Source organism: Lepidochelys kempii, chromosome 8 (genome assembly GCF_965140285.1).
Source record: "Lepidochelys kempii isolate rLepKem1 chromosome 8, rLepKem1.hap1, whole genome shotgun sequence".
Taxonomy (NCBI): domain Eukaryota; kingdom Metazoa; phylum Chordata; order Testudines; family Cheloniidae; genus Lepidochelys; species Lepidochelys kempii.
In genome coordinates this window covers 1,634,382-1,649,861 of record NC_136387.1, presented here as the reverse complement: position 1 = coordinate 1,649,861, position 15,480 = coordinate 1,634,382, and the positions used below count along the sequence as shown (strand labels likewise).

Sequence of the window (15,480 nt, the reverse complement as noted above, 5' to 3'; positions counted from 1 at the left end):
CCCGCGGGTGCCCCAGCTCCCCAGGGCGAGCAGCCTCGCACACCCCTGCCTGCCCCCCCGGCGGGGCGGGGCGCTGCTCCCTGAACCCGCACCCGGGGCGGAGGGGGGAGGAAGAGGCACCCATCCAGCGGTGGCACTTAGCAGCCCCCCCGCCGAGCGCCCCCAGGCCCTGGGCTTTCCTTGAGCCCCGGGCTTGTCCCCGTGTAAGCTCCTTGGGGCAGGGCCCTTCTCTGCAAAGCCCTGGACACAGCCGGGGCGCTGTACACATGATGAACAAGCCGGTATTCCTGCAGGGAGCCCCGTGGCTGGGCACATTTGGAAATAGAATAAGGGGCCCAGCAGAGCATGTGCAGCAAGAAACAGACCTGCGTTTACCTGCTCAGACCTGCACAGGGGTCAGTTTGTTCCCTTATTCTAAATTTGGCCCAGCACCTTTTAAATTTCTTGGGACAGTATTGACCCCTCTCAGGATTTCTATGGGAAGTGCTCACCTTGAGCCACAGCTGGTCAGTGCAGAGACAAGCAGGCACCATGAGGCATTATAGTTACCAAACATGGAAACCCTGCCCTTCTCCCCCTTTGGGTACCCAGAAAGTGCGTGTGTGTAGGATACCCCCGTCCACATCAGCCCTGCCAGTCCAGAATGGCTCTGGGATGTTTCTGGAGTGTGCAGCCAGGGTTGTTCTTGGGAGTCTGCCCATAATCTCAGTTTCTCCCAAGCCCCCTGCTTTGAAAATTCCTCACATTTGCTAACCCTGAGGCTGCAAAGAGTCCAGCCGAGGACACCAGTTTGCAGAGCTGTAAGGGAGTGTAGTGGAGGGGGACAATTGCCCACCATCTGGTGCCTTTTGTTACTGGTGTGAAGGGGAGGTGATATGTGTATGTACGGGGGGGTCTGTGCCATTAGGGTGGCGGGAGATGGTGTGGGGACGTGAATTCAGGGTTCTGACATCTCCCTCTGCAGCCCCTGGTGCTGAGCACAGTCAGGCCTGGGGCCTGGGGCCTGACCGATGTATGTCTCAGGAGGTGGGAGGAGGGCTGCCCAGGCCCAGGAGAATGCAGCCCAGGGTGCAGAGAGCTGGCCCATCCGTGGCCCGTGCAGCCCAGCAGCCCAGCCCGTTGTGCCCGCATGGGGCTGAGGCTGAAGGCCCGGGGCCAGGCTGTGGCCGGAGGCCAGATTCGAACCCGGCGGTCCCCGCCGCGACCGCGGCCTTCGGGCATCTCCGGACAGCTTCGTGCCAAGTTCGGGAACGGCCGCTGGTTGGTCACGTGGCACCTGTGCCAGGGTTCGGGTATTTCCGGACAATCCCGAGTGAGGTTCGGGCATCTCCGGATGGCGCTCGGCCGTTTCCGGCTGGGCCAGGGAAGCGGCCGTTGGCAAGGGGTCCGGCTCTCCCCGGAGCGGCTGCCCGCCGCGCCAGGGCGGAAGTGCGGCGGCGTGGCACGTCAGTTCCGGAGAGTGACGGAGCGGCGGGTCAGAGGCGGCGGCAAAATGGCGGCGCCTGAGGAGCGGGAGCTGACGGCGGAGCAGACCGAGCGGCTGCTGCAGTTCCAGGTGCCGGCCCGGGGGGAGCCGGGCCCGGGGCCCCGCAGCGGCCCGGCGCGGGAGCGGTGTGAGGGGGCCGGGCCAAGCCGGCCTCGACTTCCCCGGCGGGGCCTCGGGGGCCCCGGGCGCTCGCGGAGCCGGGCCCCGCCCCAGAGCGCCCGCGCCGGCCGCGGGGCTGAGCAGGACCCGGGGCGGGGACCGTACGGACCCGGGGCCCCCGCCGCTGTGCGGCCCTCGGGACGGGGCCGTCGGCTGCGCCCGCGCCGAGCCCCGCAGCGAGCAGGTGCATTGCTCGCCCCGCCCCCGCCCCCCGGTGCTCTGGCCGGTTCGCCACGCGGCGGGCGCCGTGGACCCTCCTGGGGGCTTACAGGCGCTGGGGGCTCTGAGTAGCAGCGTTCGTGCACACGGGACGTGAGCTGTGAGCGAGTCAGTGCACCTGCCCGCGGGGCGGTCTTCACAGACTGCCCCAGCCTCTTGAATTACACGCCCTGGGAAATTCCTTGCGTGCTTGCCAGTGCGGAGTGGGAAGCTTTCAGTGCGGGGGGGGGGGGACGAAGCGGGCAGTTTCTCATTCTCTTTGTCAAATAAGTTTCCAACCTCCTAGTTTTGAAGGTCCGTAGATTTTTAAGGCTAGAAGGGACCCCTGTGATAATTTTCAGAGTAGCAGCCGCGTTAGTCTGTCTTCGCAAAAAGAACAGGAGGACTTGTGGCACCTTAGAGACGAACCAATTTATTTGAGCATGAGCTTTCGCGAGCTACAGCTCACTTCATCGGATGCATCCATGATACATTCATGCAGCCGATGAAGTGAGCTGTAGCTCGCGAAAGTTTATGCTTCAGATAAATTGGTTCGTCTCTAAGGTGCCACTAATACTCCTTTTCTCCTTGTGATAATGTCATCTGACCTGGATAACATAGGCCATAGAACTTCAGCCAGTAATCAACCACAAATTTTGTTTGTGGATGTTGAGTACAACTATTTAGATGTTAGCTGTGGTTTTTCCACATACCTCATAACATTTGCGTGGCTAAAAAGCATATATTGGAGATGTGACCCCATGAGTGCTTTGCAAAGCAAGCATGACCCAGATGTAGGTGAACATGATGGGGGAAGTGGTGGTCAGGAAACCACATTGGCAAACATGCATCCGATGAAGTGAGCGGTAGCTCATGAAAGCTTATGCTCAAATAAATTAGTTAGTCTCTAAGGTGCCACAAGTCCTCCTTTTCTTTTTGAGGAAAGAGACAGTCAAACAGCAGAGGCAGGAGACTATCTTGGAAAGAATTGAGCCCATCCCTGTGTAGCTTGCAAGGTCCACATGGACTCTTGTCATTGATCAGTTCTTAAATGTTTATAAAAACCTAAGGAAGTTCTTAATTAAAAAAAAAATTAACCTGAAGTTAAGGTTAAAAGGATCTATTATACATGGACTGTTTGTTACTTTAAATAAGACTGCGGTCTGCATAACAGCTGTATAAATTAAAAAGGTAATTAAAGTCTTTAAGGTCAGTGATGAAATGAAACCAGGTGATGGAGGGATAATGTTTTTCAACTTTTGGTTGTTTTCATGATTCCCTTATGAAAGGAGGGCAGAGTTAAGGTGGTTTGAGTTAACTCTGAATTTGTGTACTTACAAGTATCTGGGATTTTTTTTTTTTAAAGGGGGAACTTTAACTTGGAATTTCCAGGCTCATTAACGTGTTTGTTAAGAAAATTCATAGTTCTTTTCAAGGGTTTGTTTTTTCAAGAAGTGATTCTTACAACTTTAATTTCAGTTTGTTATGGAAAAATAGCTTCTATTTTAAGTCAAACATAAATATTAAGTCCTTTTGTATCCTTGAATTGTCCTGTCCAATACTGTGTGAGCAAACAAAAGGTTCTTAATTTGGTTTTGGTCAATGGCTGTCTTTAGGGACATCTGTAGAAAGAAGCTGGATATGAGTAGGTTTGGGAAATCCAGACAGAGATGCAGTCCTGTTTGTTAGGAGCCAGAACAAAGTGAGGCTGCTTTTGTAGGATTTCATTGTTGATCCATGTTCATTATAAAAAGAAAAGGAGTACTTGTGGCACCTTAGAGACTAACCAATTTATTTGAGCATAAGCTTTTGTGAGCTACAGCTCACTTCATCGGATGCATACTGTGGAAAGTGTACACTTTCCACTTTCTTCTACACTTTCCACAGTATGCATCCGATGAAGTGAGCTGTAGCTCACAAAAGCTTATGCTCAAATAAATTGGTTAGTCTCTAAGGTGCCACAAGTACTCCTTTTCTTTTTGCGAATACAGACTAACACGGCTGTTACTCTGAAACCTGTCATGTTCATTATGGCATTTCTGGCCTGATTCTCAAGGTTCTGACTGTGTTCTAATGTAGTGATGGCTGAGCGTTGGCTTTCCTCTGCAGACACAGAATGGGATAGTGTCTGTTGTGATGAGAAGAAATTTGCTTTCAAAACTGTAGTGTCATTCAAAAAAAGGCAATGAACCTACCTTTCATCTAAATTTATTAACAAAAGTAAAATAGTGGCATGCGGCTGAAAGGAGCCAAACATCTCTCTAGTTTGAGGAGTGGAGAGATAGGAAACTTGTTAGCAAAATGCCTCTACTTTGGGCATCACAATACATATCAAAACCCTTGATAAACACACTTGCAAAGAAATTCTCTTCTAAAAAAGATTTGGGAAAGGCTTTTGTGTTGCTAGACGTCAGATGCTCTTTGCCCTTGGAAACATAATTCTCTGGAATTTGGCAGTGGGTTGGGAATTAACAGTAGTGCCAGTCATGAGGGTGTGAGGACTTGCATCTTTTATGTGATGTTTCAACATATGAGTCTTCCAAAGAAAGAGAAACTTCCTAAAAGTCTAATATACAAACCCCCACAATCTTATGCTTGTTAGTATTGACCTCTTGAGCAAATATGCTACTAAAACATTGAATTCCACTTTTCACTGCTTTGATCTGAGAAGCTTTCAGGGATTTTAATCTGCATCTCAAAACTGTAGGGAATGGACTGCCTCACAAAACAGCTTCAACCTTTTTTCTTAGGGTTCTGTATCTTATATGAGAAGTTGAAGTGGTATATGGGAGACAAATGTTGAACTTTCTAGATGCTTGTTTTTATGGGGCTTTTGTGGTTCTTGATATTGTAGTTTTTGAAAGTTCCTGTTATGTCATGCATTCAGCATTCATGCATTCTGAGCCCCCATGTTAGGTTACATTGTTCTGCTTGAGAGCCTGTTTGTGACTGCTGGTTTGCTGGGATTAGCTTTTTTGTTATCTCTTTATATTTGTCTAAAGGTATAGTAAGAAGTAAAGTGAATTGAGTAAAAGGACAAGGCCTGTGAATTCAGAGAGAGAGACAGTATGTAGATACTCTAGTGATGGAAGGCTTCTGACACTCGGGCTGCCAGGGGTCTCTGGGCTTCTGCCCCACAGGAGCACTGGGGCTCAAGGCTTTAGACCTGGGGGAGCACTGGGACTCAGGGCTTTAGCTACAGGGGGAGTGCTGGGGCTGAAACAGGCACTCCCCTTATAGCTAAAGCCTCAGCACCCCATGAGTAGCTGAAGCTGGGAGCGGAGCTGCAGGGCTGAAGCCCTGAGGCCCAGCACCCCACATGAGGCTGAAACTGGGAGTGGAGCCGCAGGGCTGAAGCCCTGACCACCCCTCCACCCTGCGGCTGCAGTTCCAACCCCTGTGGCTCAAGCCCCGAGCCCCAGGGCTAGAGCCCCAAAGCAGTGCAGTATTTGCTTTTTGTTTGGGTTTTTTTTGTCTGTGCTGCTGCCTGATTGATTGACTTCCAGTTCCACAGGTTGTCTAGTTGACCAGCAAGTCCGTAACTCTGATGCTCATACCTTTGAGGGTCTACTGGATAGCAGTAAAGAGGAAAATTATGGTTAAGTGGAATTGTTTGAAAATGTCATTTAGGCATTTGAAACTAAAGACTAGTAAAATGTGCTACTTTTTCTGGCGGGAAAACCTTTACATGATTATCTGACAAATTCACATAAGATACTGGAAATTAAAGCTGACTGCAATTGAAGTGTGGTATTTACTTTAGATTTCTAACATGGTCTTGCTGGCTAGTGTATTAAAAAAAAAGGGGGGGGGTGGTTTGCTGTTAATACAAAGGTCCCTACAAGCTATAGGGAAACTGCATTAATATTTTGCCAGCAAGAATGGTCTAAACATGGTTCTTGACTGACAGTTTGAACTATAGTCATACCAGGCTTTAACATGCAGTGGAAAACTATTTTCAGCGTCAGTGAGATGATTTATAAACATCTCTGAACTATGCTGCCTCTACACTGGAACATGGTAGCAAGAGTGCTGTTTAACAAGCTGATGCTGGTCCTGAGGTTGCATCTACACAGGCAGTTTTGGGGGAAACTTCCTATCACCAGTACATCTCCATTGGTTATAACAGTTGTGGGAGTACTAATGCAAATTGTGGTAAAACTGTTGTAGGCTGATCTACACTAATGCTCCCAATCTTGGGAGGTTTTATGAAAATTGCCATTGTGGATAAAGCCTGGAATGTTACCAAGAACACAACTGCAATATTACAGGGATGGTCAGTGAATAGTGTTGTGAATTAGTACTCATCAAAACATACACCTAGCTAACCAGCTCTGTAAGCCCTCCTGCAAATAAGATCAACACTCTTTAAAACTAATGGAACTTACGTAAATTAAGTTGTCATGGGATAAGAGAGAAGATTCTTTCATGGATTGAGAACTGGTTAAAACACTGGGAACAAAGGGTAGGAATAAATGGTAAATTTTCAGAATGGAGGAGAGGGGTAACTAGTGGTGTTCCCCAAGGGTCAGTCCTAGGACTAATCCTATTCAACTTATTCATAAATGATCTGGAGAAAGGGGTAAACAGTGAGGTGGCAAAGTTTGTAGATGATACTAAACTGCTCAAGATAAGACCAAAGCAGACTGTGAAGAACTTCAAAAAGATCTCAGAAAACTAAGTGATTGGGCAACAAAATGGCAAATGAAATTTAATGTGGATAAATGTAAAGTAATGCACATTAGAAAAAATAACCCCAAGTATACATACGATATGATGGGGGCTAATTTAGCTACAACCGATCAGGAGAAAAATCTTGGAGTCATTGTTGATAGTTCTGTGAAGACGTCCACGCAGTGCACAGCGGCTGTCAAAAAAGCAAATGGGATGTTAGGACTCTTTTAAAAAGGGATAGAGAATAAGATGGAGAATATCTTATTGCCCTTATATAAATCCATGGTACGCCCATATCTTGAATACTGTGTACAGATGTGGTCCCCTCATCTCAAAAAAGATATACTGGCATTAGAAAAGGTTCAGAAAAGGGAACTAAAATGATTAGGGGTTTGGAACAGGTCCTATATGAGGAGAGATTAAAGAGGCTAGGACTTTTCAGCTTGGAAGAGAGAAGACTAAGGGGGGATATGATAGAGGTCTATAAAATCATGAGTGGTGTGGAGAAAGTGAATAAGGAAAAGTTATTTACTTGTTCCCATAATATAAAACTAGGGGCCACCAAATGAAATTAATGGGTAGCAGGCTTAAAACAAATAAAAGGAAGTTCTTCTTCACTCAGCGCACAGTCAACCTGTAGAACTCCTTGCCTGAGGAGGTTGTGAAGGCTAGGACTATAACAGGGTTTAAAAGGGAACTGCATAAATTCATGGAGGCTGTGTCCATTAATGGCTATTAGCCAGGATGGGGAAGGAATGGTGTCCCTAGTCTCTGTCAGAGGGTGGAGATGGATGGCAGGAGAGAGATCACTAGATCATTACCTGTTAGGTTCACTCCCTCTGAGGCACTTGGCATTGGTCACTGTCAGCAGAAAGGATACTGGGCTGGATGGACCTTTGGCCTGACCCAGTATGGCCGTTCTTATGTAACAAACTGTGATGTATATTTGCTTTTCATCCAAAAACTGCTACTGTATTTTGCGTAACTTAAAAAGGAGAGAATGTTCTGTTAGGACAGGCAGTCCTGTTAACGGTGCCCAGCCGTAATCCTGATCTGTAAAAACAAAGGTGTGAACAAGTTTCTGAATCTTGTAAATATGCAATCGCTAGCGGCATTTCAGGGTTATTAAAAGAGATGGTGATGAGGAGCTTTACAACACATGCTATTCAAAGGCTTAGATGCTCCATTGTAAAAACTCAAATGCCTGAACAAATAGCAGGCAGTGGGATAAAGTATGTGCTTGTGTCCACTCAGGTCCAGTGCTTTGAAAAGGCATCCAGAATGTACATTCATTGATGTCTAGGCTACGCTACAAAGTTAGGTCAATGTAAGCCACCTTGTGATAACCTAGTTGTGCATGTGTCTACACTTAAATTTGTCTCCTACCTGAGTAGGCATGCTGTTACCGTAATGCAGTAACATCGTCTCCCCGAGTGGCACTGGGCCATGGTCAATATACTGAGGCCGACACAGTACAAGTGTAGATACTGCATTTCCTATGTTAACCTTAACAGACCTCCTGCAGCTGTCTCACAATGCGCGAAACCAACCACTCTGGTCAAAATTGTGAATTTCACTGTCCAGGGGTCACAGAGACCAGATGCCTCCCCCCTACACACCAACCTGTTAAAGCACTGCAGATTGTTGAAATGCATTTTCCTGATTGTCCAGTTTGGCGAGCACACCTAGCAGCTCTCCATTGTTGTGTGCAACTGCCCAGCTGACCATGCGAGCTACACGCTCCAGATCCATTCTGGCTTGGAATGGACAGAAGATATTGGATTTCCTGGGCCTGTGGGGAAAAGAGGACATCTACGAGCAGATTGCATGGGGCATGCAGGAGAAGGGATATATGAGAGAGCAGCGGCAATGCTATCTGAAAGCAAAGGAACTGCAGCAGGCATATCAGAAGGCCAGGGAGGCCAACAGTCGATCCAGTCTGAGCTGCAGACTTGCTGCTTTTACAAAGCGCTGCATGCCTACTTCGCAGAGACCCCACCACCACCCTGCACACGATCATGGATATCTCCGAGAAGCCCAAGTCACAGGCCCCTAGTTTGAACAGTGAGGAAGAGGAGGAGGATGGGGGACATGTGACTGATGGGTTTGGCTGCACTGCAAGCCAGGACCTGTTTGAGACTCCACTGCGATCCAGTCAGTCCTGGCAGTAGATCATGGACAAGCCCAGTGCAGGGGAAGGAATCTCAGGTAAGTTTGTAAATATATTTCCTGTTGGTGATTAGTGATGTACTGATGGCATCCCCAGCTTCACAGGACGCAGCTATCGACTTTTCATTCACTCACTAATACTAGAAGTGGTAGCAGTTCAACAAAGAGAGGCAGAGACGTTGTTTGCTTTTCATTCCCCTGTACAGTTAGGCAAGAGGGCGTGCAGAGCAGTTGGATGTCACTTGAATCTTCCTGAGAGATCTCGATGAAACTTTCCTGGAGGTACTCTGCAGTCCTCACCCAAAGGGTTCTGAGGGTGGCAGCCTTATTTCTTCCTTTTCCATGCCAGTTGTCAATAACTTCAGCAGGCACCACTGCAGTAAACAGGCTGGCAGCAGATGGGCCCAGGTGCTTTTGGGACCAGCAGCAGCTGTGCTCTCTGTGCCTGTCAGGAGTGAGATCTGCTAAAACCACTACCGCATGTGGAAAATGGTTGCAATGTTCAGTTCCCTTGATCTATACTGATAGCTTAATATCGGAGGGGTATCTGTGTTAGTCTGTATCCACAAAAACAACAAGGAGTACGGTGGCACCTTCAAGATTAACCAATTTATTAGGGCATAAGCTTTCGTGGGTAAAAAACCCACTTCAGATTCATGGATCAATAAATCTGTTAATCTCTAAGGTGCCACCCAACTCCTCATTGTTTTTGTGATAGTTTAATGTAACTGAGCCATTCCCCCCTCATTTTCTGCACCATGGCTAGTTCTGTGAGTGTTGCCATGCACAAGTGCTCCGAAGCAGAAGTGTCAATAAGCATGTCTTGTTTAAAACTTGGAGGGGATCAAGGGAAGGGAGTTCTGAATGTTAACTTTTACTTTCCATTGTGACTGTACTGACAATGGTATGTTTGTGTGTTTTATCTGTAGCTGCTGCTATTGTGGCCATGAGAGATTCCTCTTCCACACCTGCCAAATGCTGAGCCAGGCAAAGAGGAGAAAGAAGAGAACTCAGGATGACATGTTCAGCGAGATCATGTAAGAAGCCAGTGCTGCATCAGACTGGGAGCAGAGGGCCTGGAGGGTGAATATTGCAGACTGTAAGAAGAAGGACAGAGCAGACAGAAGAAAGGTACAGAAAAAGGAGAGGGAGATGCACCAGGACACAATGGAGCATCTCCGGCAGCGCACACAGATGTTGCAGACTCTTGTGGACCTACAGGTTCAACAGTCACAGGCTCGCTTCCCTTTGCAGTCCATGGAGAACTCATTGCAGTACGTCCTTCTCAACATTCCATGTGGCATCAGGGGCCCACATCCCTACTCTGACCACTCCATGCCAGGGGACGTTAAAAACAGCTACACCTTCACATGCACTGACCTGTGAAAGCCATGGTTGCTGTATGTGTAGCTAAAATGGACATGAATGTTCTTTTCCCTTGTAAAGTTCTATTCCATAAATTTATTCAGTTGTTAATGTTTTTGCTTTTAAATTGCAGTTTTCTTTGCACTGGTTTTGTTACTCAGTTTTCTGTTGGGAAAATTAATTAACATATGCTGCAGAGTGGCTAGTGGTACTGAAAGTACCTGCTTGCTGCTTGTTGTACAGTGTGACACAACTCAGGATCAGTGACAAACACAGTGTAATAATCATAAATGCACAGGAAGCACCACAAAATTAATAGTTACTTTGACAATGTTATATTCCTAGATGTACACTAAGCACCACACAATTCCTAAGAGGCCTCAAAACAGCAGGTCCAGGTATAGCCCAGTACACCACAATGCGTTACTGTGATTCGCTGTTCAAGTGCTCTTCCAAAGCTTCCCTAAGCTGTAGGGTTCCTTGTTGAGCTCATCTGATAGCCCTTGTGTCTCACTGTTCCAAGTCAGCAGACAGCCACTCTACCTCCACCCCAGTGGCAACTTTCCCCCTTCCCTTCACAGATATTATGCAGGACAAGCAGGCAGCTGTAATGGCTGGGATATTTTTTTCACTGAGATTCAATCTTGTGGCCAAACAGGATCAGCGTCCCTTCAATCTACCGAAAGTACATTCAACTGTCATTCTGCACCTGCTGAGCTGATAGCTCTTGAGGTGGCTGGTGTTTGACTTCATGAGCTGGAGGCTGGAGCCCCCAGGATCACTAGTGTAATTTCAACATTGCAACTGGTAATCAGCTGGTTGGGAAAGAGAGCACCTGCTTGTAGCTTTCTACAAAACTGCCTTCTTAAAGATGCAAGCGTCATGCACCTTCCCTGACCAGCCAGCGTTGATGTGGATGACTCATCCCCGGTGATCCAGCAAGGCTTGCACAACCATAGAAAAGTAGCCCTTTCTGATGACATGCTTGGTGGCAAGGTGATCTAGTGCCAAAATAGGGATATGCATGCCGTCTCTTACTCCATTGCCGTTTGAGAACCTCACTGCTGCAGATCCACTCACCAGGTCCTGCATGTTGCTGAGAGTCAGTCCTGCATAGCTGGAGACAGTTCATGGCCTGCACACTTGTAGGACAATGGCTCCCACCCTGGATTTTCCAGCTCTAAAATGACTTCCCACTGACTGGTAGCAATCCAGCATTGCAAATTACCACAAGGCGATTGCTACTCACTTCTCTGCTGTCAATGCAGCTTTCATTCTGGTGTCCCTATGCTGGAGGCCTGGGGCACGCTCGGCGCATGGATCTGGAAATGCGACCTTGTGCATCCAAAAGTTTTGCAGTCACTGTTCATCATCCTAAGCCTGCATTATGGTGCAATCTCACCAGTCAGTGCTCATTTCTCAGGCCCAGAAGCAGCACTCCACCATTTGCAGCTGCTTCGTGAATGCCACCAACGACCTTGAATTGGTTCTCGCTTGTCTCTCAGCAATCTGCCCTCCTGCAAATCATCATGTTCCCCATGGCTCTTCTTGCAGCTATGCCAATACTGAAGGATTGTGTGTCTTGTGCTTGCAACACTTATGGCAGTGGTTAAGAGCTGTTCAGGCTCCATGATTATGTCACGGAAGGTGGACAGCAAGGAGGGCTGCATGGGATTTTTAAACAGGTGAAAATTGTGGACTATAGATGACATGGAATGGAAACAGTTGTAATCTGGTAAACTGACCTCTTGCACCCAGTCACTCCTGCATGACTAGTTTCTGCCTCATCATGAAGTGCCAAAAACTTACTAAAAGACAGCGTGCTGGATGGTGGCGGGTTGCGTACTGGAATACCTACCCATGGTGCACTGTGCTGTGCAGTGCATCAACACAGCCACTCCTGGTGAGTACGCACAGCACAGATGCAAGGAGCCAAATAGGAAGGTACACAAGCAATATACTAACTGCAGTGGCTTAATGCCAACATAACTTGTGGAGGCAAAAGTTCGTATTGTAGACATGCCCTTAGGAACGTAGTTTGTTATCCAAGTCCTTGTTTCAGAAGGATACTTCATAATAGCAGACAGTGAAGTGTGGCTGGAGTTAAAAGCATGGAATTTAGTTGAATGACAGCAAATTTTGTAAAAGATCCTTAAAGCTGAGACTTAATGGCCATGAAACTCGCTGATAAGTAAGGATAAGATTGTCACGGAAGTCAGATTCCATGACTTTCAGAAACCTCCATAACACTTTCCCTTCAGCCCTGGGGCAGCGGGACTGGAACTGTCAGCCAGTGACGGAGCCCCAGATCTCCCAGATGCCGCGGGTGGCACGGGGGGCCTCAAAGTTCCCAGTCACACACAGGTCATGGCTTCTGTGACTTTTTGTTTGTTTCCCACAACCTGTCTGTGACTTTCACTAAAAATAACCATGACAAAATCGTAACTTTACGGATAAGATATTTCAGCAACAAAAGCAGGTGTCATTGAATTGGAGATCTCAAATGAACGAGAATACCAGGCTAGAAATACCTGATTTAAGTGACTGAGGGCTTGTCTACACTTGAAATCATACTGCAGCTGCGCCATTGTAACGCTTCAGTGTAGACGCTACCTATGTTGACGGGAGGGCCTCTCCTGTCAGCGTAGTTAATTCATCTCCCCAAAAGGCGGTAACTAGGTCAATGGAATAATTCTTCCGTCCTGGCACAGTCTATGTCGGGGGTTAGATTGGCTTCACTGTGTCACTCAGGTGTGTGACTTAGTTGGGTCGACATAACTTTTTAGTACAGACCAGGCCTGACTTAAATGCTACAGTTGGAGGCCTGTGAATATATTTTTGTATGTACGCTGTCACTGAGTGGTGTCAGGCTAACAAGGAAAGCTGATCATTCTAATGACCGTGAAGTCTCTTAGGGGAAAGAGAAGCTGAACTGCTGTACTCTTCTAACTCTAGAAAAGGTCCAGTCTTGTAGCTGTGGCAAAGAGTAGATCGGCAAAGTCAGAGTGCTCAGGAGCAACAGAATCCTGATTTAGTCCAAGTGCTAAATCTCAAGCACTGCTCTTGTTTACAAGGTGAATTAATAGTTGAGGGAGAATCCAAAATGTTTGTGTGTGGGGAGAAAAATCTCAGATTCCTAAAACAGATGAGCCATCCATCTTCAGTATGGCAACTGAAGTCCCTTGATCCTCAAAACATTCTCACCTGGACAGCCAAAGGTTTTCAAGAGGACCTGGATATCTGTTCTAAAAGAGCCAAGTAACTTGGGGAGGTAGCAAGCAAAATTTAACAGGAATAGCAAAAGTGGACAGGAGTGAAAGGTGCACAGATTTAGAAAATGGATGGGTATAATTGGAGACTGCCCAAAGGAATTTATATCAGATTATCACTCCACCTTCACAGCCAGAGCATGCTGTCTCTTGCAGTAAAGCAAACCTGTATTGTGGCAGGTTGGATCTTGCCAAGTTTCTGTAAGGCTCAAAATTAAAATAGGAAACCGAACTTAGCCCAAAATATTCTCAAGTATTGAATGAGAACTGACTTAGTGAGAGCTTGTCTCACTATTTTACAGAATTGGGAGTCCAAGTGGTAGACATGATACTTGTTGCATTTTGCTAAGGAACAGATCCTCTGTACCTCAGAATGCTTCATCTGTGATGAGTAATGTGCAGTTTAGGCATTGGGAGCTATAGCACCAAGCAGCCCTAACCTCTATGCTATAGGGCACCTTCAAATTTCAGACACCTGACAGCTCCTCATTAGATATCCCAGCACCCCCAATACCTCAACATCTTGGGGTAGAAATGGAGAGCCTGGGCTTTTCACCAGGTTATTTTCCCTGGACCTCACAGTGTAGGCCTACCCTATTAATATATTTTGCTTTCCACAACCAACTCTCTGTACAACTTTTCCATTAGTGATGTACCCGAGTATTCGGATTCTAATATCTAAACTGATATTTAAATTTAAATTTATTCACCTAAATTTGGGTTATTGCTGATTATGCACTATATGTATCTTATGACTTTTCAAACTTTTTATTTATGAATAATCTAAGAACTATACCCAGATCATAAAATATCACAGTTGGAAGGGACCTAAGGAGGTCATCTAGTCCAACCCCTTGCTCAAAGCAGGACCAATCCCCAACTAAATCATCCCAGCCAGGGCTTTGTCAAGCCTGACCTTAAAAACCTCAAAGGAAGGAGATTCCACCACCTCCCTAGGTAACTCATTCCAGTGCTTCACCATCCTCCTAGTGAAAGTTTTTCCTAATATCTAAACCTCCCTCACTGCAACTTGAGACCATTACTCCTTGTTCTGTCATCTGCTACCACTGAGTCTAGCTCCATCCTCTTTTGAACCCCCTTACAGGGAGTTGACGGCTGCTATCAAATCCCCCCTCATTCTTCTCTTCTGCAGACTAAACAATCACAGTGCCCTCAGCCTCTCCTCATAAGTCATGTGTTCCAGTCCACTCTCACAGATCTTGGGAGACAGGCCAGTCCTTGCTTACAGACAGCGCCCCCTACTCACCAGCAACCACACACCACACAAGAGAACCACTAACCCAGGAACCTATCCTTGCAACAAAGCCCATTGCCAACTGTGTCCACATATCTATTCAGGGGACATCATCGTAGGGCCTAATCACATCAGCCACACTATCAGAGGCTCGTTCACCTGCGCATCTACCAATGTGATATGTGCCAGCAGTGCTCCTCTGCCATGTACATTGGTCAGACTGGACAGTCTCTATGTAAAAGAATAAATGGACACATCAGACATCAAGAATTGTAACATTCAAAAACCAGTTGGAGAACACTTCAATCTCTTTGGTCACTCAATTACAGACCTAAAAGTTGCAATTCTTCAACCAAAAAAACTTCAAAAACAGACTCCAATGAGAGACTGCTGAATTGGAATTAATTTGCAAACTGGATACAATTAACTTAGGCTTGAATAAAGACTGGGAGTGGATGGGTCATTACACAAAGTAAAACTATTTCCCCATGTTTATCCCCCCTCCCCCCACCGACTGTTCCTCAGATGTTCTTGTCAACTGCTGGAAAATGTGTCGTCCGTCCGTCCCCCTTCCCGTCCCGTCCCCCGCTCTCCTCCTGGTAATAGCTCACCTTACCTGATCACTCTCATTACAGTGTGTATGGTAACACCCATTGTTACATGTTCTCTATGTATATAAATCTTCCCACTGTATTTTCCACTGAATGCATCCGATGAAGTGAGCTGTAGCTCACGAAAGCTTATGCTCAGATAAATTTGTTAGTCTCTAAGGTGCCACAAGTACTCCTTTTCTTTTTGCTAATCATTTTTGTTGCCCTCCGCTGGACGCTTTCCAGTTTTTCCACATCCTTCTTGTCATGTGGAGCCCTAAACTGAACACAGTACTCCAGATGAGGCCTCACCAA

At 46.9% G+C, this 15,480-nt stretch overlaps 1 protein-coding gene across 6 annotated transcripts in view; it reads left to right on the top strand.

The window, feature by feature from the left end:
* Positions 1-86: 86 nt before the first annotated feature.
* The window catches only part of FAF2 (Fas associated factor family member 2), a 31,680-nt gene continuing 16,286 nt past the window's right edge, over positions 87-15,480 (top strand). Inside the window, exons 1-3 of one of the 6 annotated variants that reach the window (XM_073355146.2) lie at positions 1,476-1,555; positions 8,189-8,725; positions 9,616-11,954. In XM_073355146.2, coding sequence (XP_073211247.1) covers positions 11,820-11,954 — 135 coding nt within the window. In that variant the 5' untranslated portion in view covers positions 1,476-1,555; positions 8,189-8,725; positions 9,616-11,819. Of the gene's footprint in view, positions 396-1,114; positions 1,556-3,818; positions 8,726-9,615; positions 11,955-15,480 lie in introns of those variants that run through there. The other 5 variants (XM_073355145.1, XM_073355147.1, XM_073355144.1 and 2 more) reach the window with 5 other exon arrangements.